The sequence below is a fragment of the Vanacampus margaritifer genome, chromosome 13 (assembly GCF_051991255.1).
Source record: "Vanacampus margaritifer isolate UIUO_Vmar chromosome 13, RoL_Vmar_1.0, whole genome shotgun sequence".
NCBI lineage: Eukaryota > Metazoa > Chordata > Actinopteri > Syngnathiformes > Syngnathidae > Vanacampus > Vanacampus margaritifer.
In genome coordinates, this window is record NC_135444.1 from 23411916 (window position 1) to 23438298 (window position 26383).

The 26383-nt window shown below is 41.4% G+C and overlaps 5 protein-coding genes and 1 pseudogene across 8 annotated transcripts; all 6 read left to right on the top strand.

Moving 5' to 3' along the window:
• Nucleotides 1-519: 519 nt before the first annotated feature.
• LOC144062681 (uncharacterized) lies at nt 520-2922 on the top strand (annotated as a pseudogene). The gene is made up of 2 exons (XR_013296433.1): nt 520-762; nt 1401-2922. The product of XR_013296433.1 is annotated as an uncharacterized LOC144062681 (transcript).
• Nucleotides 2923-3407: 485 nt separating this feature from the next.
• LOC144062725 (uncharacterized) lies at nt 3408-5410 on the top strand. Its single transcript, XM_077584388.1, has 2 exons — nt 3408-3871; nt 4386-5410. The coding sequence occupies exons 1-2, from the start codon at nt 3679-3681 to the stop codon at nt 5153-5155; spliced, it is 963 nt and encodes a 320-aa protein (XP_077440514.1). The 5' UTR covers nt 3408-3678; the 3' UTR covers nt 5156-5410.
• A 496-nt stretch (nt 5411-5906) lies between these two features.
• Nucleotides 5907-9915, top strand: LOC144062663 (uncharacterized). Of its 2 annotated transcripts, none has more exons than XM_077584264.1 (2): nt 5907-6398; nt 7176-9915. In XM_077584264.1, the coding sequence occupies exons 1-2, from the start codon at nt 6353-6355 to the stop codon at nt 8894-8896; spliced, it is 1767 nt and encodes a 588-aa protein (XP_077440390.1). In that variant the 5' UTR covers nt 5907-6352; the 3' UTR covers nt 8897-9915. The 2 variants fall into 2 exon arrangements, with proteins under 2 accessions (XP_077440390.1, XP_077440391.1); XM_077584265.1 differs by having other exon boundaries at nt 5908-6761.
• Nucleotides 9916-10199: 284 nt separating this feature from the next.
• LOC144063129 (uncharacterized) lies at nt 10200-14163 on the top strand. The gene is made up of 2 exons (XM_077585123.1): nt 10200-10715; nt 11199-14163. The coding sequence occupies exons 1-2, from the start codon at nt 10529-10531 to the stop codon at nt 13418-13420; spliced, it is 2409 nt and encodes an 802-aa protein (XP_077441249.1). The 5' UTR covers nt 10200-10528; the 3' UTR covers nt 13421-14163.
• A 489-nt stretch (nt 14164-14652) lies between these two features.
• Nucleotides 14653-19933, top strand: LOC144063130 (uncharacterized). Of its 2 annotated transcripts, none has more exons than XM_077585126.1 (3): nt 14653-14949; nt 15989-17194; nt 18143-19933. In XM_077585126.1, the coding sequence occupies exons 1-3, from the start codon at nt 14757-14759 to the stop codon at nt 18895-18897; spliced, it is 2154 nt and encodes a 717-aa protein (XP_077441252.1). In that variant the 5' UTR covers nt 14653-14756; the 3' UTR covers nt 18898-19933. The 2 variants fall into 2 exon arrangements, with proteins under 2 accessions (XP_077441252.1, XP_077441251.1); XM_077585125.1 differs by having other exon boundaries at nt 14654-14949; nt 18134-19933.
• Nucleotides 19934-20403: 470 nt separating this feature from the next.
• LOC144062312 (uncharacterized) lies at nt 20404-26289 on the top strand. The gene is made up of 3 exons (XM_077583560.1): nt 20404-20714; nt 21716-22399; nt 25074-26289. The coding sequence occupies exons 1-3, from the start codon at nt 20522-20524 to the stop codon at nt 25748-25750; spliced, it is 1554 nt and encodes a 517-aa protein (XP_077439686.1). The 5' UTR covers nt 20404-20521; the 3' UTR covers nt 25751-26289.
• Nucleotides 26290-26383: the final 94 nt, after the last annotated feature.

Sequence of the window (26383 nt, forward strand, 5' to 3'; positions counted from 1 at the left end):
AACTGAATTAACCTTAACTAACTTAACCAATTATGGCAAAATGGAGTGATTTGTTCTTTTAAATATTTTTCTTCAATGTACAGTACTTTGTTCAGTAGCTTCAAAAAAATTAATTTTATCCAGCTGAAAGAAATCGACATGAATCAGACAAAACTTGTATTCTTTTAATTGCTAAACTAAATTGAGCAACATGCTAGAGCAAACTCAGTTTAATTGCTTTATTTTATTTACATATCTTGGGATTTTTTGTAACCTAACCGATAGATGCATGTTCAGGTAAAATCAGCTTTAATGAAGTACAGTATTTTTCATTTTTAACGTTCATATTTTATTTTTACACTTTATATTGGGTATTAAGCGTGCTAAAAGAACCTAAGCCAATTAAGGAAGATAACTCTTCCTAGGCATGTATTGTTTTTAACATTCTTTTTTCGGTATGTTTTGTTCCTCAAGGCGATCCGTAGATATTTCAAGTTGGCTAGTCGGCGGAAGTTGCACGCATGCGCAGTAACCAATTACGCTGACATTACCTACAAAGCTAAGCAGCGCGCTAACGCGATTGTGTCAAAATGTGCAAAGTTGGAATCCTGAGAACGTTGGTGAAGCAGCGACTAAACGTGGCTGTCGAAGAGATATTTCAACTGTTTGAGAGCACGATAGCGGAGTACGAGAAGGAACTTTGTCGGACTAAAAAGGAAAAAGCACGACAAGACGAACTACTAGACGCTGTTCTCAAACCTCACGTTGTACTACGCAGAGCAGGTTGATTTACTAATTGCTCACGTTATTCATGTCTTTAAAAACATTATGCTGCTCTCAACGGAAATGCAATGGGTTCCAAGCCCCCCCCCTCTCCCCCCATTTTAAAGAACTTTTTAGAATAGATAAATAACACTCAACAGCATTGTACTGTTTAAAGACAGTAATATTTGCTTAACCTTGCCAGCAAGATGAATTCTCGCGGTATTTGTGATTTCACAAACTCCGGCCTCTGATACGTTTGCGGCGGATCGGACCAAGGCAATCAGCCGTTGTTTGGGCAGGACGAAACCAATAAGCGCCGGTGGTGGGGGGGGGAAACAAACAAACCTAACAGACGAATGTATGCTGCAATTCTGTTCTCGCAGAAATACTCACCGTTTCTTTGTTGAATTTGAACAGCGAGAGGAGTTTCGTGCATTTGTTTTCTGGTAAAGATGTTCAAAGGTGATCATAGTAGTTGTTAATTTGTTTAATGATCAGGTAATTGTTGATTAATTTTGATACCTTTAATGTAGTTTTTATTTTTATCCATACTAATTGTTTATATTTTGGTCCAACAATGACTAGATAATTTGTCCAAAAATTGTAGTTTTCCCAATTCCCATTCCATCTGTGTTTGTGTCCCTTGTCTGGCGAAGACGTCCAGCAGGTGTCTGTGGCGATTGGAGAAGAAAAGCAGGAGGAGCCGGCAGAGCCTCCGTGCATTAAAGAGGAAGAAAAGCTGAATGACGAGGCTGATATCAACACGTTCACATGGACTGGTCTCCACGTGAAGAACGAAGATGATGAAGGTCAATTCTCACAGCTTCATCACACCCCATGTGAGGAGAAATCAAGTCAACACACCGCAACACAAAGAGATGGAGTTCATTGCGAAGCATCACACACACGTTACATTGCTCCACTGTCAGATATGGACAACATGTCAAACTCTTCTGACACCGATCACAGCAACATCAACCCTTTGGAGACCAATTACAAATCTGAAGGCGTTACGATGCATCACACTGACTACAATCGATTCAAATGCTCTCAGTGTGAGAAAACATTTCCCAACAAAAGAGGGTTAAAAAGTCACGCCGTATCACACATGGGAGTGAAACCTTTCTCTTGCCTCGTTTGCAATAAAAGATTCTCCTTCAAACGGAATGTCAAGAGACACATGAGAAGGCATACGGGGGAGAAACCTTTCACATGCTCAGTTTGCGCTCGAAGATTTCATGACAAAGACGACATGAAAACACACATGACGATACACACCGGGATGAAACCTTTCCTGTGCACAATTTGCACCAAAACGTTCTCTCGTAGGTCGTATCTTAGCGTACACATGAGAATACATACCGGGGAGAAACCTTTTCCTTGTGCAGTTTGTGCAAAACGCTTCACTCGTACGACGTCGCTCAGAAGACACGTGAAAACACACGTCGGAGAAAGCTCTCGGTTGTCAAGCGAACACATGAAAACAAAAGCTGACGGAGAACACTTGAGCTGCTTCAAATGTGGCAAAATGGCGGAAAACAAGGTTTGAAATTTGCATTTATGTTGGTAAATAGTGGATTGGTTGGTCCTATGTAGCAGGGTCAAGTAATAACTTAAATGTCTCTCTTTTTTTGAAGGGATACTTGAGCCATTTTCAGCAGTAAAATGTTAATATTTTGTCCGGAATTAATTTGATAACTTCATTTGTAATACGTTTAAAAACACATTTCTCCGATTGCTGTCAACTGTGAAGATGACATCACCTGTGCTGAGGAAATAGGTAACGACCAATCACCTGTTTTCTGGCTTTGGCCTGCAATTTGAGCCATGATTGGTTGTTACCTACTTCCTCAGCACAAGTGATGTCATCTTCAGTCGACAACAAGTGGCAAAATTTGTATTTAAAGGTATTAATTGTTCATGAAAAATAATGAAGTTGTCACATTAATTATAGACAAAATATTATACTAATGGCTCAATGAGTGAAGTATCCCTTTAAAAAAAATAATAATAATCAGAGTGGCTGAGTGTTGATTTTGTACGTGTTGCCTCTAATTTCCACACAATAAATCTTGTATAGCAGTAGCAGTGAACAGCAAAGTGTGTATAATGACATCTTAAGTCATACTTGGATTTATGTAATACCAAAGTTTGTCATCAATAAATACTCCAATGATTTTTGTTTTGTTTTTAGCTGTAAAGTGTTTTTTAGTTGTAAAGCCATATTTTGAGACTTTGGAAACATTGCTGATATCATTCATATACAGTATTGTATAAATGAGGGCCCAGCACAGATCCTTAGAGAACCCCGCAAGTGATCATTAATTGATTTTTCATTATTAAATTAAACATTGAAATATTTTATCCAAGTAACTTTGTATCCACTTTTCTGCCAGACCTTGTCATATCTCTCTATGTTATGGTCAATAGTGTAAAATAAATGTTTTAAGTCTATAAAAACCCAAATATTGAATTATTTATTAATGATTACATTTATCATTAATCACTACAATCATTACTAGTACAGTGTTTTATTTTCCTATGTTTATGTGCAGTGCTAATTTCTAAACTGCATGGAACAGTAGCTGACAAAACTTCTTTGTCAAGACTCGTTAAAATAAAGTCCTAAAGGTGGCAGTATTGCACTCAAAAGATGTTGGCCAACCCGCCAATTAAACTCACAAAGAAGGAGGAGAAGAAGAAGAACAACAACTGCGGCGTGTCGGAGATGTTTACACGTTGCGGTTGACCTCTTGTGGTTTCATTTTACTTGCTTCTAACCGTACGTATTTTGTCTAATAGGAAACACTTAAATTGGACTTTCGTCCAAGTGGACTTTGCAATCGCTCGCGTTAGCTTAGCTTGTTAAGCATCGCGAGAGACGCAGAAATTCTCATATCACAGCTAAGCAAGCTCGTAACTCGTTTGTTAAAAATGTGCAAAGTGAGAATTCTGAGAACGCTGGTCAAGCAGCGACTGGACGTGGCCGTCGACGAGATATTTCAACTGTTTGAGAGAACCATAGCCGAGTACGAGGAGGAACTTTGTCGAAGCAAAGAAGAGAACGAGCGACATCGTGAACTACTGCACGCTGTTCTCAAGCCTTCCGTTCGACTACACACAGCAGGTTGGTTGATTTATTTCCACGTACTCAGTCATTTGAACGACTTTAAAAAAAGGGATATTGCAAATTTTATCAACTACTTGTCTGACATTGTGAAAGGACAACCCTGTTTAAAAATAATAAAAAGTGGGAAAATAGAATGGGAGGGAAAATACTCCGATTTAGCCTGATATCTGGTATGTTTACCCTACTTCTGAACATCCGGGCATTTCTGATATTTCCGCAAAGCAAATGCTTTCTTTACACGGTGAAAACAAACGGCGTGTTGTATTGCTTTAGCCTGTGACTAGCATACAAACACGGCTATAGTAGTCATACAACATTGCATCACATTTTGAAATCCTCATTAATCAAATGACAACGATCCAAAGTCCAATGCTTTTAAATGAGCGGAGAGCTTCCTTTCACCAAGTTGACCACCATTTTGATTTGTGATGTAAGCTCAGAATTTTAGCGAAACCAATTTGTCTTAACCGTACACTTTCACACGCTGCTGTGCTTTCTTTGTCTTGTTCAGATGTGCAACAAATGTTGCAGGAAAACGTACCCTCTGAGGAGCCAGAAGAGCGCCCCCACATTAAAGCGGAAAAGGGGGATGTGTGGAGATGTCTGGGTGAGGAGCAGCTCCATGGTCAGGAGGAGGAAGCTGATGTCTACAAGCCCATATTAACTATTGTTGATGTTAAGATGGAAGAAGATAAAGCTCAGTCCTCACAGTCTCAGCACGGTCAGAGTGAGGGGAAGTCAAGTCCACACATGACAACAGAAGCCAATGAAGATGTCTACTCTGAATCGGACTCACTCTTTACTCCGCTATCCGATATGGACAACATGATGTCGCACTCGTCTGACACTGATCATAGTCACTGTGGCAAAACATTTTTGAAGACTAAAAAGAAGTCAAAAGTGGATACGACGAGTCATACGGAACATGACAATCATCGCAATCCGTTTAAGTGCTCTGAATGCGGAAAAAGGTTTGCCATCAATGCACGTTTGAAAGCACACATGTTAACGCACACCGGCGAGAAACCCTTTTCTTGCTTAGTTTGCGGTAAAAGATTCGCCATAAAGCAGAATATGAAGAGACACATGGTGATCCATACTGGGGTAAAGCCCCATTCCTGTTCAATTTGTCCTAAACGATTCTACGAAAGGTTCGAGTTGAACAGACACATGCGCAGGCACTCCACCGAGAAGGCAAAACCGTTTACATGTTCTCTCTGTGCCAAACGTTTCTGTAATAGCAGTACTCTCAAAGTGCACATGAAAAGACACACTGCGTAGAAACTGTTGAGCTCCAAGCGTCTCAAGTCAGAACGAGATGCTAAAGGCCTTTTTTTTTTTGTAGTTATTCACATTTCAAAAACAAATGTTATTTCTAATGTGAACGAAATATTTGTGATGAGGTCAAATGATTTAGTGCTTATGGAAGTAAATGCAGCCATTCGTGTAGGTCTCAATCTTGGTGCATTTGTGACTGATTAATTTCAAGGAATTTGTTATTAATATGTTTATTAATTATAAAATCTTTTAACCACTGTTTTGTGCTATATGCTCCATCATTGCTTTTTGCACCATCCATTTTGTGGAGCTTCTGTGACATTTGTCATCTTTTGATGGGATGACATCAAATTCGGATGAATGGAACCTGAGCGGGCAGCACGGTGGCTGACTGGTTAGCACGTCCGCCTCCCAGTGCAGAGGACGTGAGATCGAGTCCGGGCTTCGGCCTTCCTGGGTGGAGTTTGCATGTTCTCCCCGTGCTTGCGTGAGTTTTCACCGGGTACTCCGGTTTCCTCCCACATTCCAAAAACATGCATGGCAGGTTAATTGAACACTCCAAATTGTCCCTAGGTGTGAATGTGAGTGTGGTTGTTCGTCTCTGTGTGCCCTGCGATTGGCTGGCAACCAGTTCAGGGTGTACCCCGCCTACTGCCCGAAGCCAGCTGGGATAGGCTCCAGCACCCCCGCGACCCTAGTGAGGAAAAAGCGGCCAAGAAAATGGATGGATGGAACCTGAGCGACCACTCTTGAACAGTAGGTGGCGGTATGCACTTAAAAGTTGCTTGCAAATGCGCCAAGGATTGGAAGAAGAAGACGTTTCACACAACCTCACTTGGACGTAACAGACAAGAACGGCTTGTTTTTACAGTATTTGAATTTTGTGTTTCTAACCGCACATGTTTTGTCTAGCAGAAAAAACACTTTAATTGCCCTTTCATGAAGTGGACTTTGCTGTTGCACGTGTAAGCTTATCTTAACTAGTTAGTTAAGCAGCGCAAGAAAGCTGAAATTTGGTTATTCGCAGAGAACTCGTGTGGGTTGTGTTAAAAATGTGTAAAGTCCATTAAATATTTAAACTGAGAAGAATACTCTTCTCTTTTAGTAGTTAAAGATGAATGAACTGGTAGAAGTGAATACTGTACATTTTGGTAGATTTCCCAAGGCGAGCTACATTCCTCCTTCCTGACGGTGGCGGTAATGCGCCCTAAAATATGCCCCCTCCCCCGCCGCCATACTCAAAAAGGTAAACAACAGCGGCATGTCGCGTAGCTAAAACTAAAACCCAACAGGGAAGCACTCACACTGTGTTGATTTTAATTACATTTCGCTTCTATTAGCACACAAGTCTGTCGTCTCTTAGACAAACGTTCTCCTTGTTTCCGGTGGAGAAAGTCGTCTAATTTTGAGCTGTTTAGCGAGTTCGCTACACTTCGTTAAGTAAGCAGAAGCAGGAAGTGAGAGATTTGAAGAAACGCTGACTTAACGTGGAAACTTATTTGAAGAGTTTCAAAGAAGGACCGTGGAATACGAGGAAGATAAAAAAAAAGAAAGAAGAGGAAATTACTACACGCTTTTCCCAAGCCTCGTCTTCAGCTACACAAAGCAGGTTCGTGTAGTTCTTTAACATTATTGTCAGGTCTTTATCCAACAGTCGTTTTGATGTATATAACACTACCTCGTTTTTTTTAAATTGTTATTGTTGTTGGTGAAAGTCAAAAGTTGATTATTAACCGTTGTACAAAAGTGCTGTATTTAAATGAGCCGCCATTTTGGGTGTACCCAATCCAAGTCGGATCTCGCGAGAGCGGCTGCGAGGACGCTAATACCCGAACGTTAGAGTTAATTGTAACACAAAAAATCTAAGAACTACTCCTCCTGCCTAGTTCGAGTTATTATTCTACTTTTCAGCAACTGTGAGGAGCTTCGTTTTGCCTGAGGACTGTCAATGATGTCATTTTGAGTAGTGAAACTAGCTTAGTGTCAACACTGCACACTGACAGCTGTGCTTTCCTTGTGTCAGACATGCAGCAGGTGCTGGCGAAAAGTCAAGAAGACGTTCCTTGTGAGCAGCAGTGGAGCTCCACTGTGAAACAGGAGGAGCCAGGAGAAGCCCCCCACATTAAAGAGGAAGAGGCGGAGTGTCTGCAGCAGGCTGACGTCGTCACGTTCACATGGACTGGCGTCCCCGTGAAGAGTGAGGGAGACAAAGGTCAGCCCTCGCAGCTTCATCCCAGTCCAAGGGAGAGCAGAGGCAGGAATTCAAGTCAAGGTGATGGAGAACCTCCAAAGATTGATAAGAAGTCTAAAGGTGAACATTCCAGTGAGAACAAACACTTGAGCTGCTCTCAATGTGGCAGAACGTTTGCATACAAAAGTGCTTTGAAAACGCACATGATAACGCACAGTGGGGAGAAACCTTTTGCTTGCTCAGTTTGCGGTAAAAGCTTCTCCTTCAAGCAGAATCTGAGCAGACATGTGGCAATTCACACAGGCGAGAAACCGTTTTCCTGTTCGGTTTGTGAGAAGAGGTTCTTGAGTAAGTTTGAACTGAGAAGACACATGAGCACACACAACACAGAGAAAGCTTTTTCCTGTTCAGTTTGTATGCAACGATTCTATCACAGCTCCCATCTCAGAAGGCACATGAAAACACACACCGGGGAGAAACTTTTGCTCTCCGACAGCTCCAGTCAACAAATGACAACGGAAGCTGATGGAGAACACTGCGAAGAGCCGCGCTCAAAAGCAGACGACAGCACGTCACACTCTTCAGAGACGGATCACAGTGACGACTCCAGAGAAGCTTTGAAGAGTAAAAAGAAACCTGACGAGGATGTGACGCATCAAGACGATTGCAATCACTTTAACTGCTCCGTATGTGGCAAAACATTTGCTTATAAAAGTCATTTAAAAACACACATGATGATGCACAGTGGGGAGAAACCTTTCGCTTGCTCATTTTGTGACAAACGATTCTCCACCAAGCGCAGTATGATGAGGCACGCGGCGATGCACACGGACGAAAACCGCAACACCTGTTCGGTTTGTGGCGTGACTTTTCCTGATAAGTTTGAAATGAAAAAACATCAGAGCACGCACACCGCCGAGAAATCTTTCCTATGTTCGGTTTGTGCGAAAAGTTTCTCTCACAAGTCCTACCTCAGGCAACACATGAAAAGACACAGTGCGGAGAAACCGTTCACGTGTCCGGTTTGCGGCCGCGGTTTCTCTCACAGGCCGTATCTGAAAATTCACATGGTGACGCACACCCGGGAGAAAGCTTTTACTTGTTCAGTTTGTTCCAAAAGTTTCTCTCATAGGTCTTACCTGGGAGTCCACATGAGGACTCACACTGGGGAGAAACCGTTTCCATGTCCGGTTTGCGCTAAAAGTTTCTCCCAAAGCTCGTGTCTTAGACAACATATGGTCACGCACACTGGGGAGAAACCTTACAATTGTTCACTCTGTGCCAAAACTTACTCGCATAGGTCACATCTCAAACAGCACATGTTAACGCACGGCGGCAAGAAACCGTTTACGTGTCCGGTTTGTGACAAAAGTTTGTCTAGTAGCGCTTATCTGAGAAAGCACTTGCGCAAACACAATTCCAAGAATTCTTCGACCTCCGGCGGCTTGACAGCAGAAGCGGACGGCGAACAAGCTGACGACAACGTGGCTCCACTCTCGGATTTGGACGACGTGATGTCAAACGTTTTGGAAGAATCTTTAGAGACGAGTTAGAACTCGCTACTTTAACTGCTCTGAATGTTAACAAACATTTGGCAGAAAGGGACAATTGGAAGTACAGTTCGCTGAAGCCCGTTTAATGCAGGGGACACGTTTACGCTGCCGCAACAAGAGAAAATCCTGAAATCTGAAAATACAAATTTGCACAATTGTAATTTATGTAGGGCCGCATTTAACTGAACTCATCATTTTAATATGAATATCTTAATTATATTACGCTGTTATTTATTTTGTTAACAAATTGGGGCTGTCGCAAACTAATCTTTTTAGAATAGATTATTCTATCGAATATTTGAGTAATAATGGTACAAGTAGAAAATCTATTTGCAATGTAAATATTCACATTTTCACCTTATTCCTGATAAATAGGTTGTAGTGTGGAGCTGTACCTTGTCAGCAACAAAAAAACATTTAGAAATATATATATATATTCTTAAAAATCAGTAAATTTACTGATTGTACATGTGAGCGTTGATGAAAAATATTTTCTCAAATTTTATGGCAAAATTCCACCACTTTAGGTAGTTTGGAACCTTGATTTTTTTAAAAATTATTATTATTTTTTAATTAAATTATTATTTTTTTAAAGACAATTGTAATTGTTAACTGTTGAATATTTTGATGGCAGTTGTGCTTGATCAAGTAAAGAACATGCACTATAAATGAATTTAGAAATAAGATACTGTAGTATGCGTGTGTTGGATGTGTGCCTTTAATGGGTGTGGCCTAATGAGCTGGATGGAGTCAGGTTGGCTACTTTTATATTTACATGTAAGACAGTCCACTGGCAACAAACACTCACTGCACTGAATGTGTTATGATTGATGACAACAGCAGTAAATGAAGCTGCAGGACTTTGAAACAACGTCTTGTGTTAATTTGATATAACCTGCTTTAAGACTTCAAAGTGAATACGTAGCTGACACTTTTAATGAATTAGATATAAATGTTTTGTTTTGTTTTTTTTGTTTTTTACACGAAGCCTGGACAGTGGACAATGTAACCATTGTTGATTTAAAATAAAAATATTCGATTTAACTTTTTTTATCTTCCTCTTTGTCATTCAAAAAAAAAACTAAACTGCAGGGTGTCTTAACTTTTTCTTATAATTTACTGCAATACTTCTAGAAACATTACAATAGTGAATAAATGAATGTCGTATTTATTCATTAGTGTCCCATGGAAACAAATATTTGCAGAAATTTAAAGGTGTATTTACTTTTTTGAGATACCATATGCAAAAATTTGAATACTGTATATTTTTTTATGGCGAATGTGGAAAATGTATCAAATGCGAGGCCTGAGCTACGCTCCCCCTGAGGGTGGCGGTAATGCAACCGGAAGTCGTTTGCCACTCATACCTAACTCACGAAGAAGAAAAAGAAGAAATGAGATTAAGTTAGCAGGACGTCGTTCTAAGAGCCACCGCGAACGTTCCCTATTTTCTTTATTTACTTAAAGCTTATATTCCCACACATGTATGTCATCTAATAGACAAACATCTGAAAAAGCAACGCTTCCTTTGAGTTTCGTCAAAGCGGATTCTGCAGTTGTTCGAGTTAGCTTAGCTTGCTAACAGGGGGACGCCGAGGTTAGCGCACGTCGCTAACTTCATCGCGTAAAAAAATGTGCAAAGTCAAAATGCTGCGAACGTTGGTGAAGCAGCGACTAAACGTGGCCGTCGAGGAGGTCATCGAACTGTTCGAGCGAACCATAGCGGAGTACGAGGAGCAACTTTGGCGAAACAAAGACGAGAACGAGCGACGACGACGGGATGACGTTTCCAAGTATCATGTGGCGTCGCCAAAAGCAGGTTTGTTGACTCAACGATTTAACATTTTGGAGGGGAATTTTCTTAACCGATTACTCAACAATGTCTCTAACATTTCTCTGTAACTTTAATTGTTTGATTAGTTGTTTAAAGGTGAAAGGTTTGGTTTTTAACTGCAAAAATACAGAGTTGAAAAGAGCCGCCGATGTGACCAATCGCGTTCGAGATCTAGCGAGATCTCAACTAATATAAAACATTCTCAAGAGTCTGTGTTTGTCATTTGGATGCTTTGGTGATAAATTGTGCAGTAAACGTCAATTAATGGTCGACGCTTTGCTTAACAACTATAGTCTTTTTCAAAAGTAAAACATTTCATTAGTTTGTTTCTTTTGCAATTTGAAAATGACATTCTACTACATTGCGCTGTTTTTGAAATTGTTCAGCCCTGTTTTCATCCCTGGATTTTTTTTATTTTTTATTATCAAGACCCACACAACTGTTGTTATTTCCCCTTGTTTGATGCAGACGTGCAGCAAGTGGGGCGTCAAGAAGGGGCTCCTTCTTGGACCCAGTGTGAGGATCCAGCAAAGCCCCACCACATTAAAGAGGAAGAGGAGGACATATGGAGCAATCAGGCCGGGGAGAAGCTTCCAGAGCTGGAGCAGCTGGAGGTTACGGAGTTCACCTGGACCGGCATCCACGTGAAGAGTGAAGATGATGAAGGTCCGTCGTTGCAGCTTCATCACACTCAAAGCGAGGAGAAGTCAAGTCAACTCATGACGATCAAATCTACCAGAGAACACGGCACCCCTCCCTCAGATATGGACGACATGATGTCACACTCGTCCGACACGGATCACAGCGATGACGACAAAGAAGCTTTGAAAACTAAAATGTCAAAGGGGTCGCATCACGGCGACAACAAACTATTTGACTGCCCTGAATGTGGGAAAACGTTTACCAACAAAAGCGTTTTGAAAAACCACATGGTAACGCACACCGGGGAGAAACCTTTCGTCTGCACCGTTTGCAATAAAAGATTCTCCTTGAAGCATCACATGAAGCGACACATGAGCGTGCACGCGGAGGGGAAAGCTTTTTTCCCCTGCTCAGTTTGCGACAGAAGATTCCGAGACGAGGCCGCCATGAAGGAGCACGTGAGAACACACACTGGGGGCAAACCTTTGGCGTCCAGCGGCTCGAGTCAACACATAGCGGAAGCCGACGAATACGCGCCGCTGTCAGATATGGACGACGTGATGTCGCAGTCTTCCGACACCGATCACAGCGACGACGCCAAAGAACTGCTGAGAGGCAAAAAGAAGAAGTCCGAGGACGATATGACGTATCACGCCGAAACCAAACTCTACATTTGCTCTGGATGTGGCAAAACGTTTACCAACAAAAGCGTTTTACGAAATCACATGGTAACACACACCGGAGAGAAACCTTTCGCCTGCTCTGTTTGTGACAAAAGATTCTCCTTCAAGCAGAATATGAGGAGACACATGGCCATACACACAGGGGAGAAACCCCACTCCTGCTCTTTTTGTGATAAAAGGTTCTACGATAAATTTGAAATGAAGAGACACATGCTGACGCACACGTCCGAGAAGCCGTTCACGTGTTCGGTATGCGGCAGAAGTTTCTCCCGCAGCTCGCATTTCCAAATGCACATGAAAAGGCACGCGGCGGAGAAACCTTGCACCTCCAGCAGCTCCAGTCAACACGTACCGACGGAAGCGGACGGAGAACACGGCGAAGATGTCCGCTCGCAACCGGACAACTTCGCCCCGTTGTCGGATATGGAAGACACGATGTCACAGTCGTCTGACGTCGACCACAGCGACGACCCCAAAGAACCGTCGGACACTCTGAAAAACTCCGAAGGCGACGTGACGCGTCCCACCGACGGCAAACAATTTAACTGTTCCGTATGCGAGAAAACCTTCGCCAACAAAGGAAGTTTGAAAACTCACATGTTAACGCACACCGGGGAGAAACCTTTCGCCTGCTCGGTTTGCGATAAACGATTCTCCATCAAGCAGAACATGAAGCGACACATGGCGATACACACGGGGGAGAAACCGTACTCATGTTCCGTTTGCGATAAAAGATTCTACGTGGAGTTTGAAATGAAACGACACAAGCGAATACACACGTCTGAGAAGCCGTTCGCGTGTGCGATCTGCGCCAAAAGTTTCTCGTGCAGCAATTACCTCACGCTGCACATGAGCACGCACACGTCGGAGAAACCCTTCGCTTGTCCCGTGTGCGCTAAAAACTTCTCCCACAAATCTTATCTCAGGCAACACATGAGAATACACGACGCTGAGAAACCTTTCACTTGCTCCGTTTGCTCCAAAGGATTCTCAAGTCGCTCGTATCTCCGAATACACATGAGCCTGCACACCGGAGAGAACATTTTTACCTGTTCGTTCTGCGCTAAAAGTTTTTCTCGTCGCTCGCATTTCAGAAAGCACATGAGAATGCACACCGGGGAGAACGCGTTCACTTGCTCGGTTTGTAGCAAGAGTTTGACGGGTATCGAGTGCCTCATCGCGCACATGAGAACGCACGTGGGGGAGAATCCTTTGGCCTCCGGCAGCTCCGGTCAACTCGCGACGGCAGAAGATGACGGAGAGCAAGAGGGCAACTTTGCGTCGCTGTCGGATATGGACGACGTCATGTGGCAATCTTCTGACACGGAGCAGAGCGAGCAAGCCGAAGAAAAGTTGGAGACTTAGAAGGACTGTGAAAGCGACTTGACAGCAGTGGCGAGAAGTTCAGAACGTACACATATCGGAAAACTAATTGTGTAAAAAGTAGGGCTGAACCATTTATAAAAATAATCTAATTATTTTTTTCCCCCTTCAATATTGCGGTTGTGATTTAATATGCAATTTTTTTTCATGATCATATTGAATTTTTGAACAAGCACACAATAAATAATCCAATAAATTTTTTTCATACTAATGCGGCAATTAAGAGCAAGAAGTTTCTATTTGCAGCATTTATACTTCTGAGAATGTCTTCCATATAAAAGTAAAATTGGTACTGCCTGAAATCCTTAACTGAATCGAAAATCAATCGAAAATCGTGAATCGAATCGGGGCCTTCTGAATCGAATCGAATGGATTTTGGAAATTTGAATCGATACTCAGCCCTACAGCTTATCCTGTTTTGGGGCAGGTGAACTCTGTCCCAGCTGTCTATGAGCAAAAGGCTTTCAAGTTTCTACACCTTGGATTGATCAATTGCCTGCCAATCACAAGCCACATAAAAAGATTTACAACCATTCGGACTCATGCAATGTTAATGAATGGGAACGGAACTGTCTGGACTCAAGTCAGGCAAGTGTGTACCCTACACCACCAGGTATTCTGTTTGAATATTTAAAAAAAAAGAAAGAAGAGTATGTCTCGTTTAATGGAAATAATATGTAACCATTGTTTAATGAAAAAAAATAAAGTTGTTTGAACTTACAACCTATGAAAGAAAAATCGCCTTGAACTTTTTTCCCCAGGGGTCACTAAACTTGAAGCTGAGAGCTGCTATGCTGTTATTAATAATTGTATTAATTGATGTTAAGATCCTAATAAAGTTAATTATTTGTCATAATTAGGAAACGGATAAATGTCGACATACAACAGTTTATCGAAGGGAATATGGAATGGCGATTGCCGCAGACTCCCGGTTAAAGATGGCGGCAAAGTCTGCACGTCCGCACCTACCCCAAGCAGTAAGGGCGGAAAAATAAAAAATGTTAAGTCAATTAGATGCCAATATATAAGTTTCCCCATTCCACCCAAAGCTAAAGAAGTACAGTTTAAAAATATTAACAATATTTATCCCTGTAAGGATTTTTTTCATTCTGAATTAAACATTGATGTCAATGCCGCTGGTGCCGCTGCATTAGCGGAAGTGACGACAAAGTTGGCCTCAGCACAGTAGGTGGCGGTAATTTGCCTTGACCGTCGATTGCCACGCGCCAGTAAAGAAAACTGCGACGAAGAAGATGAAAAAAGGAGGAGGAGGCAAACGTGCACGTCGTGCTTAGCATTAGCTAGCGCGATTGTGGACATGTGCAAAGTCAAAATGTTCAAAGAATTAATGAAGGAGCGACTGAACGTGGCCGCCGACGAAATATTTGAACTATTTGAGAGAACCATAACAGACTACGAGGAGAAACTTTGTCGACACAAAGAGGAGAACGAGCGACAGCAAAACGAACTGGTTGCAACCGTAGCTCACCTTCGTGTTCAACTAAAAAAAGGTTGGTTTGTTTTTGTCTTCGTAACAGTTTTTGTAGACTTATTGCAGAGAAAAGATAGGAATGTGCGCGTGGCACCGGCGGGGGTGTGAAGGTGTACGCGATTGTTTTTTTTAGCCATATAAAGAGAACCGGTCTCTTTGTTCCCGGGCCAATTCGTACTGATTAAGACGCCGTTGTCTAAAACCAGGGGTGAGAGGTCACCAACCTTTTTGAATCTCACAGCTACATGAAATGAAGTTAGGTATGTTATTATATATATGTAAATATAATTGTATACGTTTATGTAATTTTCGGAAGTGTTAGATCCTAAAACACACTAATTTGCCCAGAAAAAAGGCGTCAGATAAACTTTTACAATGACTTCAAAATCACTTAAATAGGTTGAATTTAGTAAATGAGGGGCAATTAACGTCTCTGGTTTTCCATTGAAATTAAATAAAAGATGTGAACCAAGTCCTGATTTTCATCCTATAAAATACTGTAAATTTCATCATGCTTCAGATTTAGTCATTCCCATGTTATGTAATTAGTTTGGCATTAATAAACCATTATCAATCAAAGCCATCAATAATGGCAGTTCTTGATAATGACCACAACCATGCAACTGTGGAATGATCAAACCAGAGTACTTTTTTCTTTACATATTTTCATGGACAGAGCTTGTTGGGAATTCCAAGTGGGAAAGGGGAGAGGCTTTCCAGCATCGTCAGGGGAAAGTAATGGAGTTCCTCCACCCTGGTTCTTAGAATGATTATGGGTGGCATTGTATTCAAATGAAATTCTGATACACAATAAAAACAGCAGCACTATGTCGTATGTCCGTCTCCCATGTGATCGGGAAGTCGGGCATTTCAGCCTTTTTGCATATCTGGAGGTTAAGAGGTGGAGAAAAAACTTGATGTGCTAGAGAAAAAAATTTGTCTGCAATTTTGGAATGACGTGCAGCATAAAAATATAATTGTGGAGGGTGCTTTACCAACTGGACGTTTGACACAAATGTCAGTTTTAATCATGTTTCTCTTCCCTTTTTGTATCGCAGCTGTGCTGCAGCAGCAGCTGCAGCAAAGAGAGCTTCCTTCTGAGCAGCAGGAGGAGCCAGCCATTAAAAAGGAAGTCGAGGATGTGCGGAGCAGTCCGGATGCAGAGCAGCTTCCAGGCGTATCGGAGCACAACCCGAGTGACGAGCGCAAATCTGAAGCGGATGACCAACGCTGCGAGGATCTCCAGTCGGAGCCGGACAGCCTGTTTGCTCCGTTGTCGGATATAGACGACATCATGTCAAACTCCTCTGACACTCGACACAGCGACGACGGCCGAGAGGCTTCTAATGCCGATCATCTGAAACATCACAGCGACAAGAAGGATTTTCACTGCTCTCAATGTGACAAATCGTTTTACAGCAAAGCAGGTTTGAAAAATCACGTGCTCGTCACGCACACGGGAGAGCAAACTAAAAAATACTCCTTGAAGAATTTTGTGAAGAGACGCAAGAGGAAACATGCGAGCCAAACGACAGAAGCCGGTGAAGGATCACAAGCGCAACTTTTGCAGACGAGCAAGAATTCAAACGCCAACATTGAGTTTGACTGCGCTGTATGTGAGAAAACATTTTGCAGCCGTAAAAGTTTGAAACAACACACGGAAACGCACACGAGAGACAAACGTTTTGTTTGCCCGGTTTGTGAGAAAAGATTCTCCTGGAAGCATCATCTGAAGAGACACATGTGTAAACATACCAGAGATGAAGAAAGATCACAAGCGACGCCGTCGGATCCCAAGCGCGACGACGAAACTTTGGAGAGCGACGGCAACGTCGACGCCGGCAACTGTCAGTGCCTTCAGTGTGGCAAAAAGTGTCCCTCCAATGCAAGTTTGAAGGCACACATGGTCATACATACCGGAGCCAAACCGTACGCGTGTCCAGTTTGTGGTCAATGTTTCTCCTTCAAGCAGAGTATGATCAGACACGAGAAGCAACACTACGGCCACAAACCGTTCACCTGCACCGTCTGTCGGAAAAGCTTCCTGAGTCGAGGCCGACTCATCTTGCACTTAAGGTCGCACATAAAGGAGGAGGACGAGGAGAAGCCGGTGAATTCCGCCAACTCCGGTCAACGCGCGGCAACAAAAGATGACCCACAGGTCGGCGACGAGCTCCACTCGGATGCAGACACGCTCAACTCTTCCGACACGTATTACACCGACGGGGGAGAAGAAGCTTTGAGGACTAAAAAGAAGTTTAAAGGTGATATGACACGTCACAATAACAACAAATATGGCGGGCATCTCTCCGAAGTAGCACACAGCCAAATGATCGGCCGTCAATTATAATCAAACGATTATTGCCCTTAAAACACCGGCCAAAGCATTATTTTCAATTATTTTCCCCTTAAAACGTTATCAAAGAAAAGCGAAGTTGCCGACGCTGTGAAAGTACCCTGAACGCACCATTTTTGCTTGCGTAGCATTAGCAACTAGCAAGTGTGTGGCATATGTTATTCTGTTGTCCCTCGAGCGTCCTTTAAGCTGTTTAGTGACACCTCAGTTAAAGGGAACTGTAAAACTAAACACACAACGTTAAGAATTACATCCACGGTCTATTTATTTAATACAAGACATGTTTTTAAAACATCGCTAGCCTAGTGCTAATGCTAAAAGCGAAGGGAGGATCCCATTCAAATGGCAACAGGAAGTTAGCGTCGACAAGCATGAAAAATCGTCAACGGTGCTTTTCTATTGGCTGCTGCTAGATGACATCACTTCTGTGTCACACACTTTCAAACATCCGTATTCCGGTTAATATCAAAATAAATCTACTTAATATCACATTTAAAATCATCCCCAAAGGCTCGTGCATTAAATTAATTACCAAAGACTAAATGGAAGGACATTATAGTTAGTTTTGTAAACCTAAAGTTTAGTTTTAGTTTTTTTTTAAAGCAGTTTCGTAAATTAAATTTTACTTTTTCCTTAGTTTTAAAATAGCCTTGCTGCCAACTTCCATGACGACCACATTTTTAAATTGTCACATGTAATCAATAATTGAGATATTGCAAACGCCTTATTCCAGCATCTCCAACAAAAGTTGCCATGTTTATAACTATGCAAACCGTTTACGTCGCGTCCAATGAATTTGGCCTGATGACACAAACACTGTTTGTTGACGTTGTTTTGCTCTCCTTAGATGTTGCAGACATTCAGCAGGTGTTGGTGGGAAGCGAGAACGAGCCGCCTTACATTGACGGAGCTGGTGGGAGCGATCTGGATGAAGAGCGGCTTGAAGGCAAGAGAATCGTAGATGAGGAAGACTCTGCCGACAACAGACGCTGCTATGAATGTAAGAAGACATTTTCGTCGAGGGCCGGCTTGAAACGACACATGATGCAACACACCGGAGAGAAACCTTACCTCTGCTCTTTCTGTGACAAACGATTCAGTTTAAAGGAATATTTGAACAGACACATAATGACACACACGGGCTGGAATTGTCAAGTTTGTGGCAAAACTTTTCTGAAAAGAAGAGCTTTTGTAACGCACATGGCCACGCACACAGGCGAGAAAGCTGCCGGGTCCGAGAAACGCATCAGGTCGCATTCGGACAAGAAATACATTAAGTGTCGAGTTTGTGGTGAAAGTTGTCTTGAAGGATCGGATTTTGTCACGCACGTGGCAACGCACGCGGCCGCGAAACCGGTCACTTCGGAGAAACGTGGGAAGAAACGCGTCAAGTCGCGTTCTGACAAGAAACCGCTTCGCTGTCCAATTTGTGCAAAAAGTTTTGGGAACAAATCGTACTTCCCACAGCACATGAGAATACACACCGGCGAGAAACCGTTCCAGTGCAACGCCTGTCTCCAAAGGTTCCGTTTTAAGTACAGAATTAAAAACCACAAATGTTCTGGGGAGGCAAATGAAGTAAATAAAGATGCAGAATGGCCGGCAAAGTAAGCTCACAATGTTTGCTCACTTTTTTTGCGACGGCAGATGCATTTTTTTTTCTTTTCTTCTGGAGGTTATAATAATTTTAGCTACACAACATTGTTGATAGATTTTCTTTAAAGCAGGAAATTCAATGCAGGAAATTGAATGTTGACTCACTACTGCCACATGTGGCTGGAAAATAAAAGTGCACATCCCCTTCTCGTGTACACAATACACGCATGAGATCACATCCACAGACACAGGGTGGGAAATTCAAACATGAAAACTACTGGCCAAGGGTCTACTGTGAGCAGTTATGGGGCTAATCTACTAATTAGAGGATTTTTGAGTCATAAATTGTAATTGTGTTGTGTTTTACAAAACATTTTCTACTTGCTCTCTAATTTCTACAAAAATCTCTGCTCACCACGCACACCACCACCCGCACACTCCATTTCTGAAGTTTGCACTATTTTTGGTTGATCTTCTGCAACAAAGCATAAAATTCACCTCAGTATCAGTGTTAAAAAAGTTGGTGAGGGATGCTGTACATTTGGGATGAGCAAGTACCAATACCAGCTTTGCTTTTAAGGTGTGTGATACTTGATACGAAAAAAAAAATAAAAATAAAAATGTGACATTGCGTAAATCCTCCTGGACAGTAGTTGGCGCTATTCTAAAGGCAGTTTGACACATCAACAAATCATCATCTGCTTCAAAAATGATATTTGTTCACAAAGTTAAAAGAAATGTGATGTTTTAAATGTACAAGAGGTATTGGTACTTGATGAATACTTGTTCTGGTGTCTGTCTGAAAAGAGTAGTATCGTACATCCCTACTGTACATGATTGCTGCCCGGGTTTGTAATGGACCTTTTATTCGCCACATGCTGTGATGTAAATGTATTATGTCATTATAACACACTGTACATTTTGTATTTTTTTGGTTTTGCTTTTAGTTTTGCTTTGTTTTAGTCTGCTGTTTGCAGCAAATGTGATGTTCTCAATCGCCTTACCTGAATATGTGAAGGTTGAATAAATAACATTCATCACAAATAATGAACCAGGAGGTGCTCTGTTTATGCTCACTTGACTGCCGTTTATTCCCTTTTATTCCCCTTTGTTTTGTTTGTGGCTTACAATTATTATTCATGACAATAACTTTAATCATGACTTTGCTACTGGGTTAGCATAGGTTAGCGATAGTGGTGGACAATTTCGAGATACATTGGACAAAAAGAGTTTAAAAAAATAATTGACCCAAAAAAAGACAATTGATCTGATGAAAACTAATTTTAAAAAATCAGATAAAAATCTTTCAATTAACAGAATAATGCAAAAATCTGACTGTGAATAAACTATGTACCTATATGCTTAAAAAAAAAAAACACTTTCATAACAATACATTTGTACATTTTTATTTGTAATTTAAAACTAAATTTGTGACGTGACTTTATAAATTAAAGTATGTACTGTATTTGGTTTTAGGAAATATCAGTCGCCAGGTGGCGGTAAGCAATTGAACATTGCTTTCAAAGCTCAAATAATAGAAAGAAGAAGAAATCTCTTAATCGTCATTTAGCTTCGGTTGCTAGTAGCAAGTGAAACATTTAAATTAACGGTACGTGGCTGGCTAAGCGATTGTATTAAAATGTGTAAAGTCACAATTCTGAGAGAGTTAATGAAGCAGCGACTAAACGTTGCCGTGGAGGGAATATTTCAACTTTTTGAAAGAACAATATTAGCGTATGAGGAGGAGCTTCGTCAAACAAAAGAGGAGAAAGAGCGTCAAGGCGCGCTGCTGGACGCCGCTTTAAAGTCTCAAGGTGGCTTTCATCGAGAAGGTTTGTTGACTTGTTTCAACTCAATTATTTATTTTTATTCGGAGGCTTTAGGCGATTCGTAAATGGACCATCCACTTTGCTTAGATGAGGTACGCGGCTTTAATTTCTTCCATGTTACCTTCCGTAGAAAATTAAGACAAACGTCTTAAAATTGTGACGTTTGTTGAACCAAGTCAAATGCACTACTTCAAAAGTTAGACGTATAAGATTTTGAACATGTTGATAATCTTGTGACAAGAAAAAACATTGAAACTGTTGGCGAACGTTGCAACCTTGAATGAACCATGACGAGAAATCAACATTAGCTTCCTCAGTGGGATGCGGGCTTTAGCTTTTAAATCTCTTTAACTCAGTATCTGTTTTGAAATGTTGTACTTTTAATAACAGAATGTGAAACATATTGACAATTCCGAGCGTACGTCACAAGTCAAAATGGCGGTCTTATGCTGCATTCGGGGAGGGTTTGAAATCGGAGAGACCCAGTTCCTCCCTCTAAGGCTAACCGTTTAAGCCTAAGGCAAATGTAAACAACAAAGATGGCTGATTCCGATAAATTATTTTTGTTTGTTCTGGCTTACGCATCATTTTCAAATCACGTTGTGTCACATAAACATGTGTCTCTAATTCACATTGGAACTGACTCAATCAGCGTTGGATGATTCCGATTTCCCACTTTCTTCGAATGCAGCATTTCTCGGTGAAAAGCATTGGGCATTGGATCGTTGTAATTTGATTTGTGAGGATGATTTGGGATTTGAAAATGTGATAAAATGTTGTTTGACTACTAAAACAATATGCCTGAGTGGTTTGTATGCTAGTCACAGGCAAAAGCAATACAATTTGCCGGTCCGTGAAAATGAAGCGTTGCATTGCGGAAATATCAAGAAATGCCCGGATGTTCGGAATTGTCAATCGACTTGCTTTGTGTATGAAATGTGATATAAATCAGTGATTCTATGTTAAGTTTTCACTTTTCCAAACCTGTCTGCATGTCTTTGCAGAAGTGCACCAAGTGGTGTTGGAGGAGAGTCCACAAGTTGGACCCTCTGAGTGGCAGCAGCAGGAGAAGGTGAAGAAGGAGAAGGTGGAGGAATGCCTCCAGAACCAAAGTGTCATTAAAATGGAAATGGAAGAGGAGAACATTCCAAGTTGTCAGGATGGGAAACAGCTTACAGGCCGAGAGATGACGGAGATTGGTATCAACACGTTCTCTTTGAATGATGTCCATTTAAAGGACGAAGGTCATTCCTCAGAGTTTCAACATGAAGTTGTTGGCAAGCATTGCGAAGAATCTGACAACATTGCGCCGCTATCAGACATGGATGACGGAGTGTCTGTCAAGACAGACACCTCCGGAGTACCTTTGGAGAACTCCGAAAGCTACGCGCCGCAACCCGCAAACGGCAGCCCCCCAAGCTTCTCGCAGTGCGCCAAAGCCTTTGACAACATGAGAAACTCGCGACAATGCACGAAGACGCGCACGAGTTACGCGGACGCGCCGTTCAGCTGCGCCATGTGCAACAAAGCCTTCACCCTCCAGAGCAACCTGACCATACATCTCAAAACTCACATGAACGTCAGGCCTTTTGCGTGCGCCGTGTGCGGCAACGCGTTCACCCGAAGGCACCACCTGAAGAGACACATGAACACGCACGCACGCGGCAAAAGGGTCCCCGGTCAATACGGTAAGACGAGCCCGGCCGGCGCGGCCAGTGCTCCCGAGCACCCCATCTCTTGTTTGTTTTGCGCCAGAGGGTTCACCAAAAGGTCGCGACTGGAGAGACACATGAGGACGCACACGGGCGAGAAGCCGTTCAGCTGCGACGTTTGTGACAAACGCTTCACTCGTAAAGAAGGCATCAGAAAACACAAGTGCGTCGTAGAGTACAACTAGAGTGAGCGAGTAGAATGGCCTGTGTAAGAGTTGTTTGGTCAAAGTTTTTCTTTCAACCACTAAGTAGTACAGTATAATGCAAATTGTGATAACAGTAGCAGTTTATCATAAAAAAAATAGCTTAGAACATTTTAAGGCTATCATTATTTAGACATACACAACTGGAAATTAGTTGTTGTTGTTTTTTTTACATTGTTCCCTAAATGTGGGAGGTTTTCATGCTTTTGATGTTTCTTTAGTTTTTTTTTTTTTTTCTCTCTCCACTTTTTATTTTACAATAAAACGTGTGAAAATTTGACATGCATGATGACATCACTCTGGAGCTATTAAAGAGTAAAACATAAAAACCTCAGTTCAAGATAATTTGGTAGATGGCACATTCATCAAAATAAGTGATTTGCAGATTGTACATAATGAACATTCTTAAGAGATCCATTTTGAACATACAGTAAGTATGCTCGTTAAGGCAATCGAGCTATGTCAGGGTGGTCAGCCATTTTGTTTCCCCTGTTTTTGTCCTGTGTGTAGGGACGGGTCGGATAAAGGACAGAATTTATTGTAGTGTCTGTTTTGATGATGAAATGAGGACAGACAAAACATTCGCGCAATCACAAATCTTAATCAGACACCTTCACAGCCTCAGAACTTATTTGATTCTATTAACAATCTTTGTGACGTCACTTGCAAGGTGGCTACATTTCAATATTGTCAAGCATTTTGTTTTGCTGACAAGCCAAAGAATGGATCTTATGGCAACATTGATGTAATAGAGATACTGAGAAAGAGTAAATGTCAAACTTTGTTTGGGTTATTAAAAACAACTGATATGAAGACATTGATTTATTGTAGTTACTAACGTTTTTTTTTTGTTAGTATTAAAGTAGGTGTAACTAATATTAGGCAGTCTCCTTTTTTTTTTAAATCCCTTTTTAAAACTCATTCTTTGACTTTTGACTCAACATTGTTTTATGGTGCCTGCTGTATTTTGTGTTAATGTTTTATATGTTTCACTTAACTACTTGTCTTCAAATTTTATTTATTTACCTACTTCTATTTATTAAAATATTTTTGTGTTATTTAGTTCTACTTGTCATGGCATGTATGATGTACAGCACTTTGTATGCAGTGAAGTTTTTTTTTATTTCAAGTTCAAACAAAAATAGCTACAATCCTATTTAAATTATCTTCAAAATTCACATAAAGAGTACAATCAAACAACTATAGAACGCAGGGCATTTTTCTTTCGAATGAAGGACAAAAAAGGGCAATATGGGGAAAAAAATCACAAGTAAAGTCTTTCAATCAATGACACCAGTCTTGTTGAATTCTTGGTATTAATAAATGACAAACAATTCTAAGATTTCAATTCCTTTTTCCACTGAGCAATATTTGGTTTTGTTCTAAATAAACGACGTTTGTGTTTAAAGTTAGTAAAATAATATTGTTAATGCAAAAGTCAAATTTATTATTTAAAAAAACAATTTATGTCCGTGATGGTAAGATTACCAATCTGTGTCCCTTTAGAACAAATCCAATGTTGTAAATCAAGCCAAGTTTTTTCAACATAATCGCATACAAATCCGAATCTTTGTTTACACTTTCACAAAAAACACAATTTCCCACATCCATTTTACATCTAATCTAATCTCTTCTATCTTCCAGTGGTGGTTGTTAGTGTTTTTTTTATATACTGTATATATAAAATTGAGTTGAGTAATGGTCACTTCTTAACAGCAGGTGGCGGTAATTCCCTAAGTGTTATTTGTCAACCGCCATTAAACGCCAAGAGAAGAAAAATAAACCAGTGCGCAAGCGCATGGGTTGAATTTGTTTTCCCCTCGCTGTTTGGTTGAATGGTTCTAGCGTCGTAATTTTGCACGCGAAAGAAAAAAACATTGTTGCAGCGTCTCAACGTTTAGATAAAACATACATTTCGTCAAAGTAGATTATTTTGGAGTTATTCAAGTTATCTTAGCCTGGTTTCGGAAAACTATTTGAGTGATACGCTCAAGTTAGCAAGACGTAGGAAGCTAGCGCGATTGTGCTAAAAATGTGTAAAGTTACGATATTGAGAGAACTAATGCAACGGCGTCTAAACGTGGCCATGGAGGAAATATTTCAAATTTTTGAACAAACGATATTAGAGTATGAGGAGAAAATCCGTCGAACAACAGAGGAGGTGAAGCGACGAGACGAGCTGCTGGCCGCTGTTGTCATGCCTCGCGTTCTACTACACAAAGCTGGTGTGTTGAATTGTTTATGTAATCTTTACCTTGAAAGTAATTTGGAGACGATAGCATTGGCGGATGTCGTGTTTTATTCTTATAAGTTTGTTTCAAAGACACACAGACACGTAAATATACACATTTTCTCACGTTTTTTTGTACTTTTGTGATGTCATGGCATCTGATTTGTGTTGGCTCAAATCTTCGGATTTTCCTAACCTCTCTTGTGTTTACTTGCAGATGTGCAGCAAGTGTTGGTAGAAGGTCCACAAAAGGTTCCCTCTGAGCAGGTGCTCAACCAGAGCCACAATAAAAAGGCAAACAAGGGCGTGTGGAGCAGTCAGGATGGGGAAGAGCTTCACAGGCTGGTGGAGACGGGTGTCAACACATTCCCTTGGACTGTTGTCCGTTTGAAGTGTGAAGAGGATGAAGTTCTGACCACAACGCCTCACCACCCAAGTGTGGAGAAGTTAAATCCAGCCAAAGCTGATGGGGAAGACTGTGGGGAATTCACCAGCACTGCTCACGTGGACATCCCCGCCGCGTCCTCCGAGACGGATGGCCAACCCTTTCTTTGCCGCAAAGCGTTCGTCAACATGAGAACCCTTGGACGACACCCGAAGACGCACAACGCTGCCAACTGGCCCTTCGTGTGCCGCGTGTGCAAAACCACCGTCAGCCGCAGGCAACATCTCAAGAGACACATGGACATACATACACGCGACAAAAGAGTCTCCGGTCAACGCACACAGAAGAGCCGTGTCGGTGTTCCTAAGCCGTCCATGGCAGAACGTCAGAGTCGTTCCGGACAAATTCAAACTAGACACAAGGGGACGCAAGAAACCCTCGAGATGCGGTGTGTGCGATCAACGCATCGCCAAGTTAAAAAACGGCAGAAATCACAAGTGTGTCACTAACGAGAATGGCAGAAGCTTGACCTTGAGTCATTTGGGGTCAACTCAGGCTCACAGCGCACCAAGCGATTGAGCAACGTACGTCTGCCGAAGCATCCGCAATGGAAAAGCTGATTCTTTATTGGTTTTGTCGTTCTACAGACCGTTTTGTGTTGAACCCCAAAAACATGGCGCAATTGTCAAGGAGCATGACCGCGTGAAGTCTGTTTATAATTCTTGTCCATAATTCTTCTTGATGTTATTCGCTTTTTTTATTGGGAGCAAGATAAGAGAGATGTTTGATTTTCATTACTTTTGGTTTAGGAAGCTTGATAAAATGGATACATTTCAAGGTCCACCAGGCGGCCCTGCGTTTGATCATCTTCTTGCACCAAACTTGTTTGTTGTTTTAGTATTTGATTTTAATTACAACTCTTATTTTTTTTGTGTAATATCAGGATTTTGGTACTCTGGTATTTCCTCAAGTAGATGTGTTTTAAAAAAATATTTTTTTTACACAGCAGTATATCAAATGCATGAAAATAAATGTACAATTACCAATATATTTGTACTAGTTTCATACTTCTAAAATAATGCCTAGAATACATGAAAATAAACCAGGTTAATTTATTATGTAATTTTATTTGCGTGAAATTG